Here is a 22,427-nt window from a genome sequence, read left to right on the forward strand (position 1 = left end):
GTCAGTAGAACGACAATGGGCTGTCACCCTAGGCCATCAGTTAGTACACATAACATCATTATCTTTGAAATGCTCATCACTTGCGACATCACTTTCGGAGTTCTAACAGGATTACAGTGGAGGTATGCCCCCACAAGCTCTTACATCCTAATGCAGCGTGTATATGATGTTATGATGATACAGAAGATGTCAGATGTCTTTTGTATCATTATAATGGTTAATATTCTGATACACAAACATTCTACTGATCCTGGGTGTTTCTAGTGTATTGAAAATAACAGGTGGCTGCATTTCAACCTTGTGAGGTGCTATCACAGTTCTCACTATCTTCCCACTGCATGTTAACTCACACAGACAACTCTCTCTCTACTGATACATGCAAATGTTGGGTGTGCACAGTACCATTAACAGAACCAGGCTTGCATAATTCTGTTGACAGTGCATGGGTGTGGGGAAGTTGTAACAGTATTTATGGTAAGACTATGTAGATAATGTAGTTACTGAAACACTAAATTTCCTTTGTCTCTTAGAGAAGATTCAAATCAAACATCCAAATACAGTAACCACACAGTGCAATATATTTAATGCTACACACTGATTATAAATACACTGTTTCTACAACAATGTTCCCCATCTATGGTGAGCATTTCACAGTTCAAACAGTAAGCTTTATTTTGAATTAAACTCTCAGATTCATGTTAAAATTAATTTCAATATTTTTAATGTCTAATGCTAATTAAGTTTCACTAATTTCTCTCTTATTCATTCTAAATTTTTTCAATGATATTTGCTTTGTTAATGTGACCAATAGTTGATAACCAATTATTATTATTTTTTTTTAAAAAACTAAAATATTTGCAATTCATTCATTTTGCAGGCAAAGTACTGCCATTTCTAGAAAAAAGGGATGGGGTGGGGGTTGCAAATGTTAGAAACCTAATAGCAGAGAAATGGCTTTTATTATTCACTTTCATTTATCTTGAAACTTTTCTAAACTTAAAGAAACATAATTAAATCATACTTGTCTAATTCATGGTATAGTATATTTCCACAAAAATACCTATAGTGAATTCAACAAGGCAGGAGGTAGGCATTTCCTCCAAGTGGGAAAATGTCCCATGAAAGGACATCTGGCTCCCTTTCTTTCTATGTCTATAGAAAACCCACCCACACACATAGAAACATACATGAACTTTCCTATCAATCACCCCCCACCACCTCTCAACAGTATTGTGTTATCAACTCTTGTTAACAGAGCCTCCAATCTCTGTTCTACCAAGACTGAACTTACTGCTGAACTCTCCTTTATTTGCTAGACCTTCTTGTCCATGTTACAATGCCAAAAAAATCAACAAATTAATTGTTCCTCCCATCTCTCTGAACATGCTGACTATAGTAATGCCATAATTGTTCCTTATATCTGGGGCACCTTGAAAAAAAATATCCTGTACTTTTTTTTGGTGTTCATTCAAACCTCATCTGAAGCTGGCTGCCCTCATCTGCTCTTCTAAGGATCCTATCTATGTGTTAAGGCTTAAGTGCTGGGAGGACATAATGAAGGATTAAAAACTAATTTTTTAGTTTTTAGGGAGTACAAATAACACTTGTAACACATATGCTAAAGTCCTATTTAGGTGCTGCACCCTCTATGGGCATTAGTAGGTGGCCTAAGATGTAAACTGGGAACTCTGACGATTATTATTTCACAAATTTTGGGAAGTTTTATACATCCATAATTATGGATGCATAAAACTTTGCAAAATTTGGGAAACAATAATCGTCAAAGGTCCCAGTTTGCATCCTACTAATGCTCATATCTACTGATGCAAATAAAGTCCTATTTAGGTGACAGAGTCCTATAAAGTCCTATCTAGGTGCCCACAGAGGACACATCACCTAGATAAGACTTTAGAGTCTTCCATGTGTTTCATTGAGTACTGTGTTGTCTTTGTGTGTGTGTGTGTTACAAGTGTCATTTGTACTCCTTTTCTAGTGTGGTCAATACCCCATTAGACCTCCAACATGATAGGGAGACTATCCTCTACCTCCTCTCTCTGTCCCAGCTGATTACAGGTTCCCTTGTTATTGCAACTTATCATATTAAAGTCAAACTGGGAGATCTGCAAACATCCACCTAGAAGAACATGAGAAATACTTCTGCTACCATAAGCACAGTTAGTCAGGTCTAGTCTAGTCTAGCTGACCATACCTTGACAGAATCAAATGGAAAAAACTACTATGCTTCACCACAGCAAATAGAAATTTGAAAGACTTTTTTTTTTTTTAAAATCAGCAGCAGATTTAAAAAAATTAACCGAATCTTAATAAATACGGTTGTAATAGGACTTTAGGTTTTCAGTCTTTTTCATCTATATTTTCTGCAATTTTAATATTGTTTTCCTGATGATGTCTCAGTGACTGAGACAAAAATATAAGATTTATTAAATGCATATTTAATTATTGATTTGTACTATATTTATTCCATTAAGCCCTATAATAAGTTCACACCAGCACCTAAGTCTAAACTTTTAAACTTCTTTCTTTCTAAAAGACCCCTACAAATGGAACTTTCCTCTAATTTATTCCAAAAATCCTTCCATATTGCTACAATTCTGTATCTCTCTTACCCACAGTTCTCTTAAGCTGTTTACTAGTTACCACATTCTTTTCGCTTGTGCATGCTCCAGCACATATAATATTTCTGGTTCTTCTGCTTCAGTCAGGAAGTGAGGGAAACTACCACCATTAAAGCAACAAATCTCAGTTTCAGTCAAACTAAATAAGTGTTTTTAACTTATATGTTTTAAACATACACAAAAATTATACTATAATGCTAGTTTTGCCAACACTAAATTATAATGAAGTGAATTCACTTCATTAAAATTTAATGTGATACATAAACTTAATATGCACAACTATATACAAGGGACGTCCCAAAAGTAAGTTCTGATGGGCTGCCAGAGAAACAAAAATATACTTACAAAAAAAACTTTTATTGGAAATTAAAGTAGACATCTTTCACTACTTTTCTACATAATTTCTGCCATTGTTCAGCCACTTATCATAATGGGGCACCAAGAGTTGTACACCTTCGTCATAGAAGGTTCCTGCCCGTGACGCAATCCACGTATGGACTGCTTCTTTAACCTCCTCGCCTTCTTGAAATCACCGGCCACCAAGGAAAGATTTCAGATGTTGAACAGGTGAAAGTCGCTTGGTGCGAGATCAGGACTATATGGGGGATGATGGAATTGTTCCCAGCCGAAGGTGGCAATAAGTTGTTGTGTTACGCTGGTCTGTTGTGTTTCTCCATAAACCTTAATAATTTGCCAATGAATTTCAGCTGCTTTAACGTTCCTTGCATTCAAGAAACAGATAACTGACCTAATTTCACATGCGGTGGGCGATTCGAATTTCTTAGACATTACAAACACACACCAAGAAACATATGAACTGCGAGAATGTTTGAAAACGGCACCAATGCCTTGCTAAAGAATTAACAAACTCAGCACGCATGTGCACCATTGAAATCACAGCGCTGCAGCGAAAATATTTAGAACTTACTTTCTGGACATCCCTCGTATATATTCATACAGGGGGGAGGGAGGGGTTCTGGAAAGTTCTGATAAACACCTAGAACAAAACTTAATTAATTTTATGTCTTATATATCCTTAAAGAAAAAGAACAAATTATTACAATTTGATAAAACATTGCAATGATGAAACGAATGTTCGCATATAAAGATAAGGATGTTATTTTGCCTCTTTACAAGGCCTTGATAAGACCTCACTTGGACTATTGTGTGCAGGTCTGGTCTCCTGGTTTCCATTGTGATTCTGTGATATATTGGAGAGAGTACAAAGGAGAGTGTTAAAAAAATGATATCAGGATTGTGGAATGTTGATTATGAAGACAGATTGAGAATTTGTAGACTGCAGACACTAGCAAACAGGAGAAAGAGGGGTGATATGATTGAGACTTACAAACTTCTGAAAGAGCCATACAGGATTTCAATTGATGAAATTTTTCAATTCATGGAGGGCTGGGAAAGGACGAGAGGGCATCCTTGGAAGCTGAGAATGAAGGCCGCTAAGAAGAGAGTGAGGACTAGATTTTTCTCTCAGAGGGTGGTGCGTGATTGGAATGGATTGCCATTGGATGCTGTGAGTGCAAGCAGTGTGAATGAATTCAAGAATAAGTATGCTAACTGGTGTATGTAGTATGTGGCCTCACTCGATGAGTCTCTGACACCCTGGAGGTCTGTCTCTCTTAATAATAATAATAAAACGTGGGGATTCATTGGTTTTAAGATATGTTCTTTCTTGTGGTTATATCAGTTGATTAATATCAATTAATGTTCTAGGTGTTTATCAGAACTTTACAGCCCCCCCCCCCCTGCATATATACATAAAAACAAGCAATTATTCATGTAGTATAAATGCACTAACACCCAAAACTGGTCCTGTGTACAGAAACAAACGGAAAAAAAATGATTATGCTTCACCACAGCAAACAGAAATTTGAAAAACTTTTTTCTTTTCTTTTAGAAGCAGCAGATTTAAAAACTCAACCTAATCTTAATACATAATGTTGTATTAAACTTCCCAAGATTTGGGAAACTATAATTCTTAGGTTTCTTGCCCAACAGCTAAGGGTGCTAGCCAGCAACACCCTTCATAGGACTTGAAGTTTTCAGTCTTTTTTCACTTATTTTGCGTGATTTTTTGTGAGTTTTTGAAATTTTAATATTGTTTCCCAGATGATGTGTCAGTGACTGAGATGAAATATAGGACTGATGAAAAGTGTGCTCAATTATTAATGTTCTAGTATCTATTAATGTTATTATTGTATTTATTCTAATGTGTAAGCAGAAGTGACCTACTATGGCATGCTTATTTTTCACTGATCCATTTAAAGCAAAAAAGAACCCTACTAATGAAAAAGTTTATCAGAACTTTTTCATCAGTAGGGTTCCCAATTTCACAAACCCTTAAAACATTGTTCATACACTTGGAGTGGTGCATAAAAACCATTCCAAATAATTCTTGATGTTATCCAAAATATCACAATATGGTTTATAGTGCACATCCACCATCTCTCTCTCTCATAGGGATTCTGTTCACGTCTTGTTTTTCTATAAAGCACCCTTATAAAGACTATTTTATAAGGGTGCGATGTTTCTGAACTGCAATCAATCATTTCTTCACTTTGCTATAAACCTCTGTGTGTAATACCCCGATTAACACTCAGGATGCGTTCCTAGAAGACAAGGTGGTGAACAGGATTATTTTAACACATAGTAAATAGGGATAGGGGAACACGCGACCAAGAATAATCAAGTTTTACTTTAACCACCTTCTTACCGGCCATTATGGATCAAATATGCATCCTCATACACTTCGTATCCATCATATATTTAAATGTAATATCAATGGTATTACAATTTTAATATGCACTTCGCATCCATGATAAACTTGATGTCTATAGACATCTTAGCTGGTAGCATGGTTAATTCTAATTTTTTTTATATTAATTTGCAGAATATACTTAACAAATATACATATGTACACAGAAATACAATGTTTATTTTTGTGCTGTCGAAGGTTCTGGCTCTTCTGAAATTCTTGATTTTTGTGATGAAGTTGTCTAGTGTCATTTTTCATTTTCTTTTTCTCTCATTATGCAATTGTTGGTAGCAAGAGATCACATCCAAAAAGGCTCATCTTGCTTTTGTACTTTTTCAAAATCTGGATCATTCACTACAAATTGATCAACGATTTTGGTTATCGTCACCAAACATTTACTGAGGAAATCTGTAGCAAGTTCTTTAGGTTTTTCGTTTTCAGAATCACTATTGTCAGGTTCTGTATGAATCCCTTGTTCTGCTTTGTTGAATCTTGGTGCTCACTTTTATTCATGCAATGCGATGTAACGTGTGCTTTGGCATTCTTTTCCAGAAAAGTCCTGTTTCATCGACATTAAAAACTAGTTCGGGAAGATAATTTCCTCTTTCAATTATGGCTCTCTTAAAGTTGATGGAAAGGCTGAAGCAGCTGCATTCACTGCTTATCTGGTAATTCGAATGCTCTAGAGGTTGCTCCTTTTTTTTAAAATCTATTGAACCAACCTCTGCAAGCTGCAAAGTTTTCGCTCGTATCCTCTCTTTTTTTTTTTTTAATATGATTAAAAATACTTCTGGCCTTCTCCGCAGCACTCCAAATCGTATTGAGAGATTTAGGGTTTAGAGGAATTACAGTGCTATGACGAATTGTCTACTTTGGCTGATTGGTTTGGGTTCGGGAATAATCGTATTATATACAAATCAAGGGAAATACAGCGATAAATTGAATCAGCGTAAATTTAGCACTTTTTTAGGCTTGGGAAAAAAACGTGTTATATCGAATCAGCATTAAACAGGGTCTTACTGTATACATATATATATGAACAGCTGGTCAACGATCACTTGCTATTCTGATTCAACTCTACCAAACCAATATTTTTTTTTTCTTCTTGTTTCTTTCCATCTAGCTTTAGAACAGCCTTCCTCACATCCTGTTTACCAAGGATATGAGGACTCCAAACCTACAGCTGTTAAAAAAACATACGGATTCATTCCTTCTTCATAACCATTCACCCCTTACATGGCAATACTGCTATAGATTTTGCAATCTTTGTAGGGTTAACATTAAATAAAAATAAATAAAATAATAAAACATAAAAATTAAGTATAATTTCTGGGAAATTCCCATGCTACTCCTCATAAACATTATTAATATAATTAACGGCTATATTAGCCTGTTTTTGTTTAGGAGTGTCCCTTATATTTAATACATTGGCTAACATAACTCAAAAGGGGTATATATATAATTTAGGGCATTATGGGCGAGTATAGAAGGCAATTATGGCAGAATAAAAAATGTGGAAAAATTATATACATACCTTGATTTTGGTTTAAAAGATGCCTTCTAAATCCAAGCTCTTGTTGAATGGGGGGGGGGGGGGAGGGAAAGAACATGGGGATGTACTTGAGACACGGGAAATAAGTTTGGGAACCCGGGTTACTATTTATAATATATATATAAATATATATATATATTATTTTGATGCTGACAAGGGTGACACCGTTGTCATCATCAATAAAACGGACTACCACAACAAAATAATGGCCGTCTTAAACGACCAACACACCTACCAAATAATCCACAATGATCCTACCCCCGACCTCATCAAACAGATAAACAGCACCTTACACACCTTAAAAAGTCAAAACAAAATAGATAAAACCACGATGAGACACACAACCCCCCGCACCACTCGCACCCCCTATATGTTCGGGAACATCAAAACCCACAAAGACGGTTATCCGATACGACCCATAGTCTCCTACAAGAACACCACCACAGCTCCTTTATCCAAATTTGTTGCCAAACTCATCAAACCACTACTAATAAAGTCTATCTGTATGATCAAAAATACAGATGACCCATTCTGGAAATTAAGCAACACTACTCCATCCCAGGATGACATCCTCTCCTCACTAGATGCAACTTCATTATACATCAACGTGGATGTTCCCAAAACTTTAGACATTGTACACACACTACTCTCTGAGGACCACACTCTACACACACGCACAAAATTAACACCAAATGACATCATTAGTTTGATTAAACTCACAATATCCGTCAACTTCTTTAAATTCGACAACTCCTTATATGTTCAAATTTTCGGTCTCCCAGTGGGCCAAAACATCAGTGGACAACTAGCGGAGTTATTCCTGGCACACATTGAATCACTTCTACTCCACCCTTCCCTCCCCCCCGGCATCACCTTCTATGGCAGATACGTAGAAGATATTCTATGCATTGGCAAACCCTCACACATCTCTGCCTTACAAACATCCCTCAACGATTTTAGCAACAGACTACAATTCACCATGGAAACAGAACAGAACAAATCCATCAATTTCTTAAATCTTACATTAATCAGAAGCCATAACAGAATTCCACGAAGATATTTCACAAACCCACACATGTCGGAAACTACCTCCATTTCAATTCATACCACCCATATTCCGTTAAAAAATCTGTCATCCTATCGCAATTTATCAATGCTTACAAATTCTCTACCAACAGCAATTTTCTTAACACTGAACTCAAGTATTTAACACAGGTTTTCAAAAATCGCAACTACCCCACGCATCTAATAAATTACGCGAACTATACGGCAAAATCCCGTCTTAACAATAATACAACAAAAGCAGACTTCCCGACACGTATGGTCATCAAATTGCATACATCCAAAACACATACAAGGCTTACAAATACATTTTCAAAAACACGGACTATAAACTAGTATTCACCACAAACCATAAATTAGCAACGCTCCTAAAACCTACTAAATCTCTCACTCATAAAGAATTATTCGAACGCCACAACGTAGTCTACAAATTTCCTTGTCAAAAAGACTGTGACGTCACCTACACGGGCTCTACAATTAGGTCGTTATGGACTAGACTACAAGAGCACTTCAGGGATTGCAATATTCCCATTCCTGAATATCTGAACACGAAAAAACATCGCAACATCAAAAAGAGAAACAAACCACAAAATACAGGGAAGACTGAAATTGCAGCTCACGCCCTTGAACTAAAACACATCCCCCAAATTGACAAAGCCATAATCATTGACAAACAAGAAAACGAAACGATGCTTAGAATATCCGAAACTATTGCCATAAAATGTGATGGTAATTCTATCAACGTCCACCGCCCCTACCTAATTTCCGAATGTTGGACGTTCCAAAACTTACAAATTAAGCCACGCCTCCGGCCATTTAGCGACAACAAATGCCCAAATTTGGCAGACACATCTTGCAGCCTTGACATAGCCCTACAGTCATTCCCACAAAGTTCCGACGATGACCGAAACGGTCCACACCCCGTAAACCCTTGCCCCAGTTTCCACATAAGGATACCCTTCTTTCTCCCCACAACAAAATAATATATATATATATATATTTATATATATATATTATAAATAGTAACCAGGGTTCCCAAACTTATTTCCTGTGTCTCAAGTACATCCCCATGTTCTTTCCCTCCCTCCCCCTTCAACAAGAGCTTGGATTTAGAAGGCATCTTTTAAACCAAAATCAAGGTATGTATATAATTTTTCCACATTTTTTATTCTGCCATAATTGCCTTTTATACTCGCCCATAATGCCCTAAATTATATATATAGCTTGGCTAACATAACCCTTCTGAGTTATGTTAGCCAATGTATTAAATATAAGGGACACTCCTAAACAAAAACAGGCTAATATAGCAGTTAATTATATTATAACATAAAAATTTGGAGTGCTTCAAAGATCAAAATACAAGATGATCTATAGATCTGACAAGCAATAGTTCAATTTGGAGTAAAACTGTTGAGTTGAAACTAATTGCAACATTTTGTGTTGGAATGTCATAATAGGTTTTTTACATTTATAGGGGTGTGAATGGGAAAATATATAAAATACATAGCTGCCTTTTCACTTAAATTTAATCTCACATATAATAAATTTAGTTTAATCTTTTATCCAAGTGTAAGCAAACAAAGTTTTCACCTGAAGTATCTTCAGGATTTAAACAGGTCTGACCTGTTTAAATCAAAAGAAGACAATGACAATGAGTGAGAAAGTCCTGTTAAAAATTGCTTGACCAAAGCAATATCTATCAATGGACTCATCCAGTGAGATGTGTCAGTAAATGTTTCTAGGTAAGTATGATTAAAAGTGATTCATCATGAAAAAGTTGAAAGCAAGTGCAAATTTGTTATAGAATATTAAATATTAAAATTAAATGTAAAAATATTAAATGTACAAGAATATTAAAATAGGTGTTTAAAATTGGAATAGTTAAAGGAACAGTTTGGAGTATTGCAAGTTATGGAAGTGAGTCATGGGCACTGAGAAGAGAGATATGGAAAGAATTAATGCATTGGAAATGTGGTGTTATAGAAAGATGGAAAAGATTAGCTATACAGAGAGAATATCAAATCAAGAAGTTTTAAGAAGAGTTGGGATGGAAAGAACACTGCTCAAGAATATTATGCAAAGAAAGACCAGATTTGCAGGACATCTTCTGAGAGGTTCTTCGGGACGCCTGACAAGAACTATATTACAAGGGAAAGTTGAGGGGAAGAGAAGATGTGGAAGACCAACTAGAGAGTGGTTCAATGACATCGGGGAATGGACTGGTTTAAGAATGACGGAGGCGACAGACAAAGAGAAATGGAGAAGAGCTGCTCATCTGCTGCAACCCTCTTGCTAGAGGATGTTACTGGACGATGACCCTAGTAGTACAAAAATAAATAATTTACAATTCATAGATGACACAGTCATTATTGAAAAAGATGAAGAACAAAAAAGAACAGTGCTGAAGTGAATAAGGAAAGAGATATGGGTTGATATTGAACATCAATAAACAAAAACAATGATATTCAAAGAAAAGATGATGAAAAAAGCAAATGAAGGGCAACAGGCAAGAGCTGGAAGAGGTTAGGACCTTCATGTACCTAGGGAGCAATACAATGCAGAAATTAGACTGTAATAAACAGATAAGATCTCGAATAATAAAAGCAAAAGTAAACCTATAGGTAATGAACAAATGGAAAAGTAAATCAGTGAGCCTTCTCTTATAAAGCTGAGACTGCTTGAAGTATGCATATTCACAAGTGCTGTGGTAATGGTCAAAGGCTATGTAAGATCAGAGAATACTGGCTTCTGAGAGAACACATTATAGAAAGATTCTACGAATTGGATGGGTGCAAAAGATAAATGAAGAACTGCATAGCAAAGTTAACTGCAAAGAGAATATAATGCAGAAAATAATTTGAAGGAAACTAAAGCTTTTTGGACATATCTGTAGAATGGATAACAATAGAAAGATTAAAACCCTTGATGCTTGGTACAATGGATGACATAAACAGAAGAGGATGGCCAAGGTGGGTAGATGATGTGAAAGAGTGGTGTTGAAAAAGTTTGCAGGATTTGAGTCCTGATAACGGACACAGAGAAATTGCAAAATATGCATCAGATACCAATGGGCATTGGACTCATAGGCAATGATGACAATTCTGATGAATATCTAATAATGGAGTGCAATACTGCAAGGTGAGAAATAGATAGTGAGTCAGAAGCCCTGTCTGGTTCTCTGCATTCCTCAAATTGGAGGTCAACTCCCAGGAATCTAGTTCCTAAATAGGTGAACAAGTGATTAGATAGCCCAGAAGTCTTACTCTAGACACCAAACAAATTACCTTTTTTTTTTTAAAAAAAAAAGCCGCTTCATTGCTGAATAAGTAATAGATGGTGTAATAGGTAATAAGTAATAGATTTCACAGGCAAGGAAAATCACTGTCCTCTGTGGAATCACATTACTATTAATTTGATCACTATCAATTTTTATGAATATATAAAAGTGTCAAAAAAAATACAAAGCAGAATAAAAAAAATACTGCAAACTTACTCTCTTATTTTTTTATTGATGTCTTCATTATCACCTGTTTCTTCATATTTTTCATTAATTTTATCAGCATTTAGGATGAAATTTTTTTCTATTATCTCCCTTGTGAATTCCTTAAATTGGAAATTTAAAAAAAAAATGAAATAAATAAATATATATATATATATATTCAGCACAAAATGTAACTACAACAGAGTACAGTAATATATAGCAGTAATGGTAATAGAAAGAAAAAATGTTAGACACAGTAAATAACTTGAATAAAATTAGCACTTATATAATGATGATGCTAATTTTATTAATAATGGTAAGCATGTAAAATGGTAAATAATAATGGTAAGTACCTGTTGGATCTGAGAACATGAACTAACACCATGTTCAAACACAGAAATGTGCATGAATTCACATGAAGAGAGAGAGAAGATACAAGAAATAAGAAATGTTTCACTGACTATGTTATTGTTCACAGCAATGTTTTTATACTAGTTCAGGACACAAAAGTATACAGAGAATTTGAAATGGAAGTGATCACCATTTAGTGTGATTCAGGATAAAACTGAATTTCATATTAAAAAGTGTGCAAGAAAGTTTTAAAATGAATCAAAGTTGAGCACCTTTTACAAGTAAATTGTAGACTTGAATGCTCAAATATTATTCAAGAAAAACTGAAAGTTTAAAAACAAGAATCAAACCTTGGAGATTCAGTGGAAAACCCTGCAGAAAACATTCATTGATCCAGTCAGAGAGGCATGTGGTAAGATAATCTGCAAGGATAGAAAAATCAGATCTCTGTGGTGGACTCAGGATACTACAGAGGCAGTCAGGGAAGAGAAGAAAGTGTATCAAAAATTCCTGACAAGTAAGTGAGCTTATGTTCTTAGAGAATACAAAGAAAAATATAAGAAAGCAAAGCACTGAATAAAAACTAGCTAAACAAAAGTCATGGAACAAATTTGGTAAACAAATAGAAAATAAATATCAGAAAATTAGCAAAATATTCTGGAGGCTGTTGAAAAAGCTTAGAAATGGAGGAAAAGAGTACTGTAAAAGGAATCAGAGATAATAAAGGTGACATGAAAACTGAAGATATTCTTAGAATGCCTAGAGTAATTACTTTGAAAGATTGCTTAATGAAACAAGTAGTGACAGCATGGTAGTAGAAAACACTCAATGGGAATGCATATCAATACTTGGAGTAGAAAAAAGCCATGAAGAACCTGAAATGTAGAAAGGAAGCGTAATTAGTAGATGATACTCAACCAGAAATGATCAAATATGGAGGCACATTTTACGGTGGCTACGCTGGATAATTCAGAAGCCATGATTTTATTCAGCGTATGATGATATAACGGCTGTGAGGCCCCTTTAACAGGGAAGTATGGCACCACCTCAATTCCCCAAATTTTATCCGTGCCCGGAACCAGCATAGCTGATGAATCAGAGCTATGGCTGGGGATTAAGTATTCTTAACTGTAATCCGTGTGTGTTCACAGGGATTGTTTGCCTGTTTGCAGGAGGAAAACCCCCAGAAAAACTGTGGAGAAAAACCTTGCTGTCCATGCCCAAGACCGGCTAACTTGGCTATGTCTGAGAAAGATCCTTAAGTTCCTCAGGTCGGCGACGAGAATCAAACCTAGGACACTCCTTTCCCAGGCATATGGTTGTGAAGAGCATACCCACTCGGCTAACCGCACGGACCAAGAAGGCATGGTCAGTGAGTTGAATTCCAGATGATTGGAGTGGAGCTCTCATAATATTCATCTATAAAAAGGGATTTTTTTTTTTTTTTTTTTTTTTTTTTTTTTATCCCACACATGACAGGTATATCAGTGTCATGTGTAGATAAGAACTGAGAAAGAAGAAATCTATTAACGTTTTTCTTACAGAGCTAGAGACTGAAACTGTTGGGAAACACATTATGAAGAAGGCTGTTACAGAGGACAGAAGTAGATGGAATAAATGAGGAAAAGGAGAAGCAGATCTGATGTGTTTACAGCCATACTGAAAAGGGATGTTTGATAGCTGCTGCTCTTGTTTTAGGCCCAACAGCAAGTGGAGGAATAATGTTTGCCAATTCACTAGAGCAGTGACTATGAAAGTACTGTAGAAGAGACAAAGAGCTGAAATACTGCATCAGTGAGTTATAAGTTAAAGTAAGCATGTGAGAGAAGAGTCATGTATGAGCCAAACTGCCCTCCTCTGGGCAGAATCAAGAATTTTTAAAGTGGTTTTAGGTGCACCACTGCAAATGTGTAAACAGTATTCTAAGGATGGGGAGATTTGGGATTTACATAGAATTAGTAGCTGTGTGGGTGTAATTTAACTTTCTGACTATGCTTCTGAATTAAGCAGTGCAATGACTTTAAAACATTTATATTCTACACATTTGAGCATTTATGGTTGAATATTATCTACTCCTTTCCACATTTCAGGTTTATGAGCATTTTTCTATTTTAAGTATTGAAAGTAATCGACATTTCATTCCTGCTGAATATTTTCTAATGCTTGTTTCATTTAACAATCTTTCAAATTGCTCCACATATTTATGATATATTTATTTTTAGTTTTCATGTCACATTTTATGTTTGTCCACATTATTCCACCTGAAACTGAGTGCGATTCAAGAAGTTCATCTTCTTTTTATATTTTTAATACTATAGCTACTTCTCCCTTTCCATGCAGTCAGGAATACATATCCATACTTGAAGTAGAAAAAGCCATCAAAGGTTTGAAATGTGGAAAGGCAGCAGGAGTAGATGATATTCGACCAGAAATGCTGAAGTATGGTGGTATAAGTCTAACAGTGGCTGCACTGCATAGTTCAGAAAGCCTGGACAGAGGGACGCCGATGATTGGAGTAGAGCTCTCATAGTACCCATATATAAAAAGGGAAATAAAACTGAATGTGAGAATTACAGAGGTATTTTCCTACTGAGTGTTCCTGGCAAAATCTATGCAAGTATACTTGAGAAACGGTTGAGAAGAATTGTGGAAGAAAAGCTTGGTGAAGAACAAGCTGGATTCAGGCCAAATAGAGGCTGTCAGGATCAGATCTTCACTTTACGACAAATAGTTGAGAAAGGATGGGAATATAACAAAGATCTGTATTTAAGTTTTGTCGATTTGGAAAAGGCATATGACAAGGTGCCAAGAGAGAAGCTATTCAATACGCTGCAGTTATATGGTGTCAATGGAGCATTATATCAAGCAATACTTTCCACAATGAAGCAATGTGAGGGCAAGTGTTTTTTGCTGGCATAAAACTTTTAAGGAAGGAAGGCAAAATGTGGAAGATCTTGAACGTGAGGGAAGACCTTCAACGTCCATCACAGAGACAATGATCAACACAGCAGCGATTATCATCAAGGAAGATCGCAGAATTACAGTACGCCAGCTGCATGTTGTTCTGAATATTTCTGTGGGAAGTGTTCACTCAATCATGGCTGAACATTTGGGACTGAAACATGTTTGCGCCCGATGGATTCCCAAACTCTTGACACTGGAGCAAATGCAGCATCGAGTGGATGTGTGCACAGAATGGAAAGAAAGACTGGAACAAGAAGGTGACGACTTCTTAAAACGCATCATTACAGCAGATGAAGCTTGGTTGTATCACTATGACCCTACAATGAAACAACAAAGCAGTGAATGGAAGCATCCGTCTTCGCCTACCCCCAAAAAAGCAAAAACTGTAAAATCGGATGGTAAAAGTTATGACCATAATGTTTTTTGACTACAAAGGCATTGTTTACCAACATGCTGTAGAACCCAGGAATACTGTAAACGGCTCATACTATGCGGATGTTTTATTGACAATGGTACAGCATGTCAAAAGGAAGCGTCCATTGCTGAAGAATGGCTTCTTATTGCACCACGATAATGCAAGGCCACATATAGCTGGTTGTGTAGTGGACGTTTTGCAGAAGAACAACATAGATATCCTACCACACCCTCCATACAGTCCTGATCTTGCACTGTGGGATTTCTGGCTGTTTCCTCAGCTCAAGAAACCACTAAGAGGCCGCCATTTCGAAAGCAACAACGCATGCGTAAAAGCTGCAGAGGCGGTTTTGAAAGAACTCTCAAAAAACGGAATTTCACATGTGTTTAAGAAGTGGATGCAACGTTGGGACAAATGCATCGTGTCTCACGGTAGTTACTTTGAAAAAGATGTAAATGATGATGATTAAAGGTAATCTGTTTTCTGTATAAATATAGTCTTATAACTTATTGAACAGCCTACGTATAATAAGAAGACTCAATATAAGAGTTAATATTAATAATAAATCTGTACAGATTTCTGCATATGCAGATGATATTGCAATAATTAGTCATACCAAAAAGTTTTTAAGAAAGTAAGTTCAAAGAATTCGATTTAAATGCAAAAGAAGTTGGTTTACAAATTAATGAACAAAAAACTAAATATATGCAATGTGGAAAAAATGGAAATAGAATATCCTCTAAAAGTATAAATATCTAGGATCCCTAATAACAAATAATATAAATAAATAATAGAATAATAGCTGGAAATAAATGCTATGCTATTTCTGTATGAAATTGGTTAACTCATCTTAAATTGATAAAGCCCATATACAATTCCTCTCATCATGACAAAAATCAAACTAAGGCCTTTTTCAATCGGAGGAGAACATCCCACTGTACTGGGTTCTTTAATTAATAGACTTTTTCTTATAAATGTAATACGGTACAAGTGAAAATTAATGTTTACAAAATATAAACTGAGTATGAGTTTCTAAAAATAGTAACTGTGGGTCACATGAATAGTAATTTTCAAAAAATATTTTCTTTAATTCTCTCCACTTCATGGCCTTACCTCAACATTCCTTTCAATGCAAGATTTTGCAAATGATAAAACCACATCTGCAATTATCTGTGCGCCACTAACCAAAGACACTTTGGACTGCAAAGATGATTCATAGACATCATTCAAATGACATAATAGCTCATTTTTGCTTGCAAAACCTATATGTTATTTTTAAGAAACAAATATTTATAATTACAATTTTTAAAATGATAAATTACACTAATATATAAAAAAAATTATAATTCACATTAAGAAATTTTCTTTGCAATGTATTGACAACAAAGTAACCTGTAGCTACTTGACTGTATATACATATTGCTAATAATACAATCAACTCTACTATAGTAAACTCATAGGAAGAGAATGAAGGAAAAATTTGTTATGGTGGAGAATTCTGTTGAAGTAAATTTTCTTTTGAATAGTACTGGGTCTACCAGGCTTGAATGGGACTCTTCAGTAGTTTGTAATATTGAGTAAGTTGCATTCTATAGCAAGAATTAATTGTATATGATTAAATTTATGTAGTCAGGAAATTTCATTTTAGCCCAAAGTAAAATTTTGCATAAGAAAGCAGCTACTATTTGGAATCTTTATCACTGAACAACCAGCTTTGGTAAAATACTGTACTATAAGACACCAGCATGCTGGAGGTAGTATTTAGCATTTCCTTTCAATTAAAAGTTTGTATTAAAAAAGTTCATTGGTGTTTTTAATCTTAGTGGATTATAATTAGAGATATGTGGATCCCTAGACTACTATAAGTAGATTATTGTAAAAGAGAACAAATAAAACTGCACATACAGTTGTCATCAACTATAATTTTTAAGAGCCAAAACCCAATGGTTAGGTTCTGTAAGATTTCAGCTTCAATCACTAAGTGATCATATCCAATTACAAATGCCTTGTATACACTTGTTTCCTGAACTAGAAGATATTGCTATCGACAATAGTACAGTCAATGAGACTTTTCTTATTTCTTATGCTTTCTCTCCATGTAAATTTGTGCACATCTTTATGTTGAAACATTCCTATTAGCTTCAACAGTGGTCTTCTCTAATAACTCAAAAAATTCCTCTACTTTTCTTAGGAAAACCTTGTGTGGAGCCTGGTACAAATGTTTCATTGTCCAATTCCCCTCATATTGAAATTTACCCATATAAAATACTACTAGAAATTGCATAGCAATCAAGAAGTTTATCTTCTTGTTGGCAATGAATGCAATCATTACTCCTTCCTTTCCTTGATGCCTGAATATAACATCCTATATTTATTATTTAGAAAGGATCTCACTTGTTTTTATCTTTTTTGTCTAAGTAACACAATTATGTCTATGTGGCACATCAAGTTCTTTTGTCAATTCATTTCTCTTCTGATGCAGCTTCTTAGTTGTTGATGCCTATTACCAATTCTGCTGACACTGAGTTTGATCCAGTATCTCACTTTTCACTGTTCATAGCAGAGACCTTGTTTAACAAGATGATGTCACAGCATAAATTATTACTTATTTTTTAATTAAATATTTACCTATATCATATATACATATGCATGCACTTCTGTTTTTAACAGTTTATTGTCCTTGTATTGCTGCATTTGCCATGAAAATGCAACTAAAGATTTTGTAAAAAAAATATTATTAAGAGAGACATCCAGGAAGTAAGGGACTTGTCGAGGGATGCCATATACTACACGCACCAGGTATCATACTCTTTTCTGAATTCATTCACACTGCTTACACACACAACATTCAATGGCAATCCATTCCAATCATGCACCACTCTATGAGAGAAAAATCTAGCCCTCATTCCCCCTTCTTAGCAGCATTCATTCTCAGCTCCCAAGAATGCTCTCTTGTCCTTTCCCCACCCTCCATAAAATGAAAAATTCCATTAACTGAAATCCTGTATGATCCTTTTAGAAGTTTGTAAGTCTCAATCATATCAGCCCCTCTTTCTCCTGTTGACTAGTCTGCAGTCTATAAAATCTCAATCTGGCTTCATAATCAGTATTCCCCAATCTTGATATCATTTTTAACACTCTCCTTTGCACTCTCTCCACTGTATCAGAATCACAATGGAAATTAGGAGATCAGACCAGCACATGATAATCCAAGTGAGGTCTTATCAAGGCTTTGTAAAGAGACAAAATGACACCCTTATCTTTCTTTACATGTCAGGTTCATTTCAGCATTGCAATTAACTTATTTTTTAATTAAATATTTACCAATATCTTTTGAGTAATATCTGCAATCTTTGCTACATAGCACCTGAACTTCAACTTGCTATCTACTAACACTCCAATATCCAGAGCCTGATCAGTTTCTTCTAGCATAATCCCAATATAACACGACATTGGATATCTAATGTGCATGACTTTACATTTGCTAATACTGAATTGACCTCCATTTTCCCATGCATAATTCCAGCCTATTCAAATCATTCTGCAAGTACTGTATATCAGCATTCCTGATCACCCTGTCTATCTTTGCACATCAGCAAATAGCTGTATGTCGCCTGTCAATTCTTTCCAATGTCATTAATGTACAGATTGAATAACAGTGAACCAAGGACTAATCCCTGTGATACACCATTGGTTATCTTAAATCTTGCAGACTCACATCCTCCATATACCACTTTTTGATATATGTCAGTCAGCCATCCTTTTATCCACGCTAATATTTTATAATCCAAACCCATATTCTCCAATTTATGCAACAGTCTTCCATTCTGTAGTCTGTCAAAAGCCTTAGCAAAATCCAAAAGTATCATGGTGTATCCATTCTCCTTGTCTGACTCAGTGGTAATATTATTATAGAATGTGAGAAGGTTGCTGAAACCTGACCTTCCCTTAGTAAACCCATTTCTGAATGCGAGTCACATCCAATTTTTCCAACATATTCACCACCACTCACGAGATACGATACTGATTGGTCGATAGTTGGATACATCAGTCTTTGCACCACTCGTGTGCAATAGTATTACTGAACATTCTTCATAGATAAAGGATGGCCAGATATATTAATAACTCTTCTTTCAGTGTCAAGATGACACTATCATGTTCCTTTAAGAGCAGTTGAAAATTTTATAGGTTGTCAGATTTAAACACTCTCATAACACCTGATCAAGCTTCTCTCAATTAATGGAATATCTTCTTTCATTAATAATTTAGATTTCAATAATAAAGTTTCAAGAATATCTTTGCAGCCAAGAGCTCTTTTAATTAGTTTTCAGTTTTTAATTAATTTGTGAAGAGTTCCGCTCTTCATAAACATCCCTCTTGCTGATATAACAGAATTATTATAAAATGATCTTCTGATACTGAAAAAATTTTAGACTGTCATAAATGCAGGTTATTTTTCTTTTCAAAACAAGCTTTATAAACAGATCAAAGGAAGTGCAATGGAGTTTTCTATTTCTCCAACTCCAGCAAATTATATGGAATATTTGGATCAATATATTTCTAATGTTTTTTTCTCCTAAGTCTTCTATATGATACAGTATTTTTTATTGAAATTTTGATATCAGGTTTAATACCACTTTCCTTCATAATGTGATCATCCACACAGATGGTGGAAAACAGTGGAGATAATGTACACCCATGTCTCATACCTGATTTAACATCAGACCATCTTCTGTGCTTCCTTCAATTCTAACTGCTGACTTACAACTTTTATCTATCTATCTATATATATATATATTATTTCTCCCACACTTGAAAGGCAGAAAAGCCTATAACAAACAGATGCTGTGTGAGAGCAGGGTCAAGAATACAGTAATCTGTTGATATTCTTCTTGAACTATTGAAAATTGTAGTCCTTTGGAAATGCTTCATGAGGGAGACTGTTCCACAGGAATGAAGTGGAAAGAATGAAACATGACTGGGAGTAACAGGTTAAGTATGCAGTTCAAATGTAAAAGGATGTTCAGGAGCTACAGCACAAGTTCCTGTAGATCTGGCAGAAACTGAATGACATAATGGATGTTAGCTCTGCTCAACAATGGTCACAGAAATATCTGTAGGAGAAACAATGAAGAAACTGAGCTTCTATGGGAAAGTAACTGAAGAGTCTATAAGAGCTCATTTATCAAATAGACAGCCCTTTTCTGAACAGCAAAAATTTTTAAGGGAAACTTAGCTGCATCATCCCAAGCATTGAGAGCAGTATTCCAATGTTGGTCGGATTTGGAATTTATACAGAGTAACTGTTCAACAGAGAAGTACCATCTTGACTGAAAAAGAATGCCAAATTTTCTGGAAACTGATGATGCAATGGAAATGACTGTGTCAGGAGCATTGCTTGATATAATGTTCCATTAACACTGTATACCTGTTTAAACAGCTTTTTTCTTGGCACTGTATCATATGCCTTTTACACATCTGCAAAACTTAAACACAGCCTTGTTATATTCCTATGATTTCTCAGCTATTTGTCTTAAAGTGAAAATATGATCCTGAGAACCTCTGTTTGGTCTGAATCTCACTTATTCTTTCCTGAGCTTCCATTCCACAATTTCTCTCAGCCACTTCTCAAGTATACTTGCATAAATCTTACCAGAAACACTCAGTAGAGAAATTCTCTAATTCTTAGATTGTTTTATTTCCCTTTTCGCAGAAGGGTACTATAAGAGCTTTACTCCAATAATCTGGTATTTGACAATTTGGGATTAAGCTGACCAATTTGTATACATATTGGATTAAAATATGAAATTCTGAGGGGTGCTTAAGGGTCAAAGCTGTATAACTGAGAGGAGACCTCCACATAGCCTTTAAAGGAATGCGGAGAACCGACCTAATGACCAATCCTCACCTTCTCGTGGTGCACCCTGTTGGGTATCTACTTTGATACTGAACGAATGAGGATGGGCTGGCAATTTGGGATTTAGCCGACCAAATTGTATTCTTATTGGTTAAACCAAAATAAAAAATGATGGTACAACATGACAAAATTTCATGCCGGCTGGGGCGTCACCCAGTTAAACAATGCCTCCGTTGTTTTCGCCAGGGAACCAGGGCGAACAGCGAAAAGTCAGCTACTGGAACAAATCTGAAAACAAACCCCAACTCAACATCACCAGAGTTAAAGATCGGTACTATCAACGTAAGAAGCCTGAATGGCAAAGAAATGGAGCTAGCTGAGGAATTAGATAAGTACCAGATCGACATAATAGGGGTGAATGAAACAAAAAAGACCCAAAACTGGTGAGATCTTTCTGAGCAATAAATACAAAATGTTATATTCAGGCAATGACAATCAAGGAAAAGAAGGAGTAGCCATAGTATTCAACACAAAATACGAGGCTAATCTTCTTGAATGGCAGTCAGTCTCAAGTAGAGTAATGTGGGCAAATATGAGAATGGGGAACTGGACAATAAGACTTATTTGTGCCTATGGTCCCACAGAAGGTTCTACTAAGGTAGAAGTGGAGGAATTTTTTGAGGCTTTAGAAAAAGCAACTGACACAATGAAAAATGAAAAGTTGGTCCTTGTTGAGGATCTAAATAGCAGAGTAGGAAATGATTGTGAGACATACAAAAATATTTTGGGAAAATTTGGAGAAAAGAGCAAAGCTAATAATAATGGCAAATATCTGTTGGATTTCTGCTCAGGACATGGACTGGTTATTACTAACACCATGTTCCAACATAAAAATGTGCACAAATTCACATGGAGAGAAGAGGCTAGGAATAAGAAAAGTCTCATTGACTATGTTATTGTTGATAGTGATGTTTTCTCCCTGGTGCAGGACACCAGAGTGTACAGAGGATTTGAAATTGGAAGTGATCACTAATTAGTCTTGAGCAGGATAAAATTGAATTTCATATTGAAAAGAATAACATGTAAGAAAGTTTTCAAGCGAATAAAAGTTGAGCAGCTCTCAGATGTGAACTGTAGACTAAAATACAGAAAGATTATTGAAAAGAAAATGAAAGAGTTTGAGAACAGGAATCAAACCTTGGAGATTCAGTGGCAAACTCTGAAGAAAACATTGATTGATTCTGCCAGAGAGGCATGTGGTGAGGTTGTGTGCAAGGATAAAAAAATCAGAACTCCCTGGTGGACACAGGAAGTTAAAGAGGCAGGAAGGAAAAGAAGA

At 35.5% G+C, this 22,427-nt stretch overlaps 1 protein-coding gene across 1 annotated transcript in view; it reads right to left on the minus strand.

The window, feature by feature from the left end:
• Positions 1-22,427, minus strand: part of LOC150099824 (treslin-like) — a 290,982-nt gene that overhangs the window by 104,274 nt on the left and 164,281 nt on the right. Inside the window, exons 8-9 of the mRNA XM_090403686.1 lie at positions 16,345-16,493; positions 11,514-11,623 (exon numbers count right to left, since the gene is read on the minus strand). Of these exons, the coding sequence (XP_090259812.1) occupies positions 11,514-11,623; positions 16,345-16,493 (259 nt within the window). The remainder of the gene's footprint in view (positions 1-11,513; positions 11,624-16,344; positions 16,494-22,427) is intronic.

Source organism: Typopeltis vanoorti, chromosome 14, assembly GCF_054136105.1.
Source record: "Typopeltis vanoorti isolate ZY-2024b chromosome 14, IOZ_Tvanoo_1.0, whole genome shotgun sequence".
Lineage (NCBI taxonomy): Eukaryota > Metazoa > Arthropoda > Arachnida > Uropygi > Thelyphonidae > Typopeltis > Typopeltis vanoorti.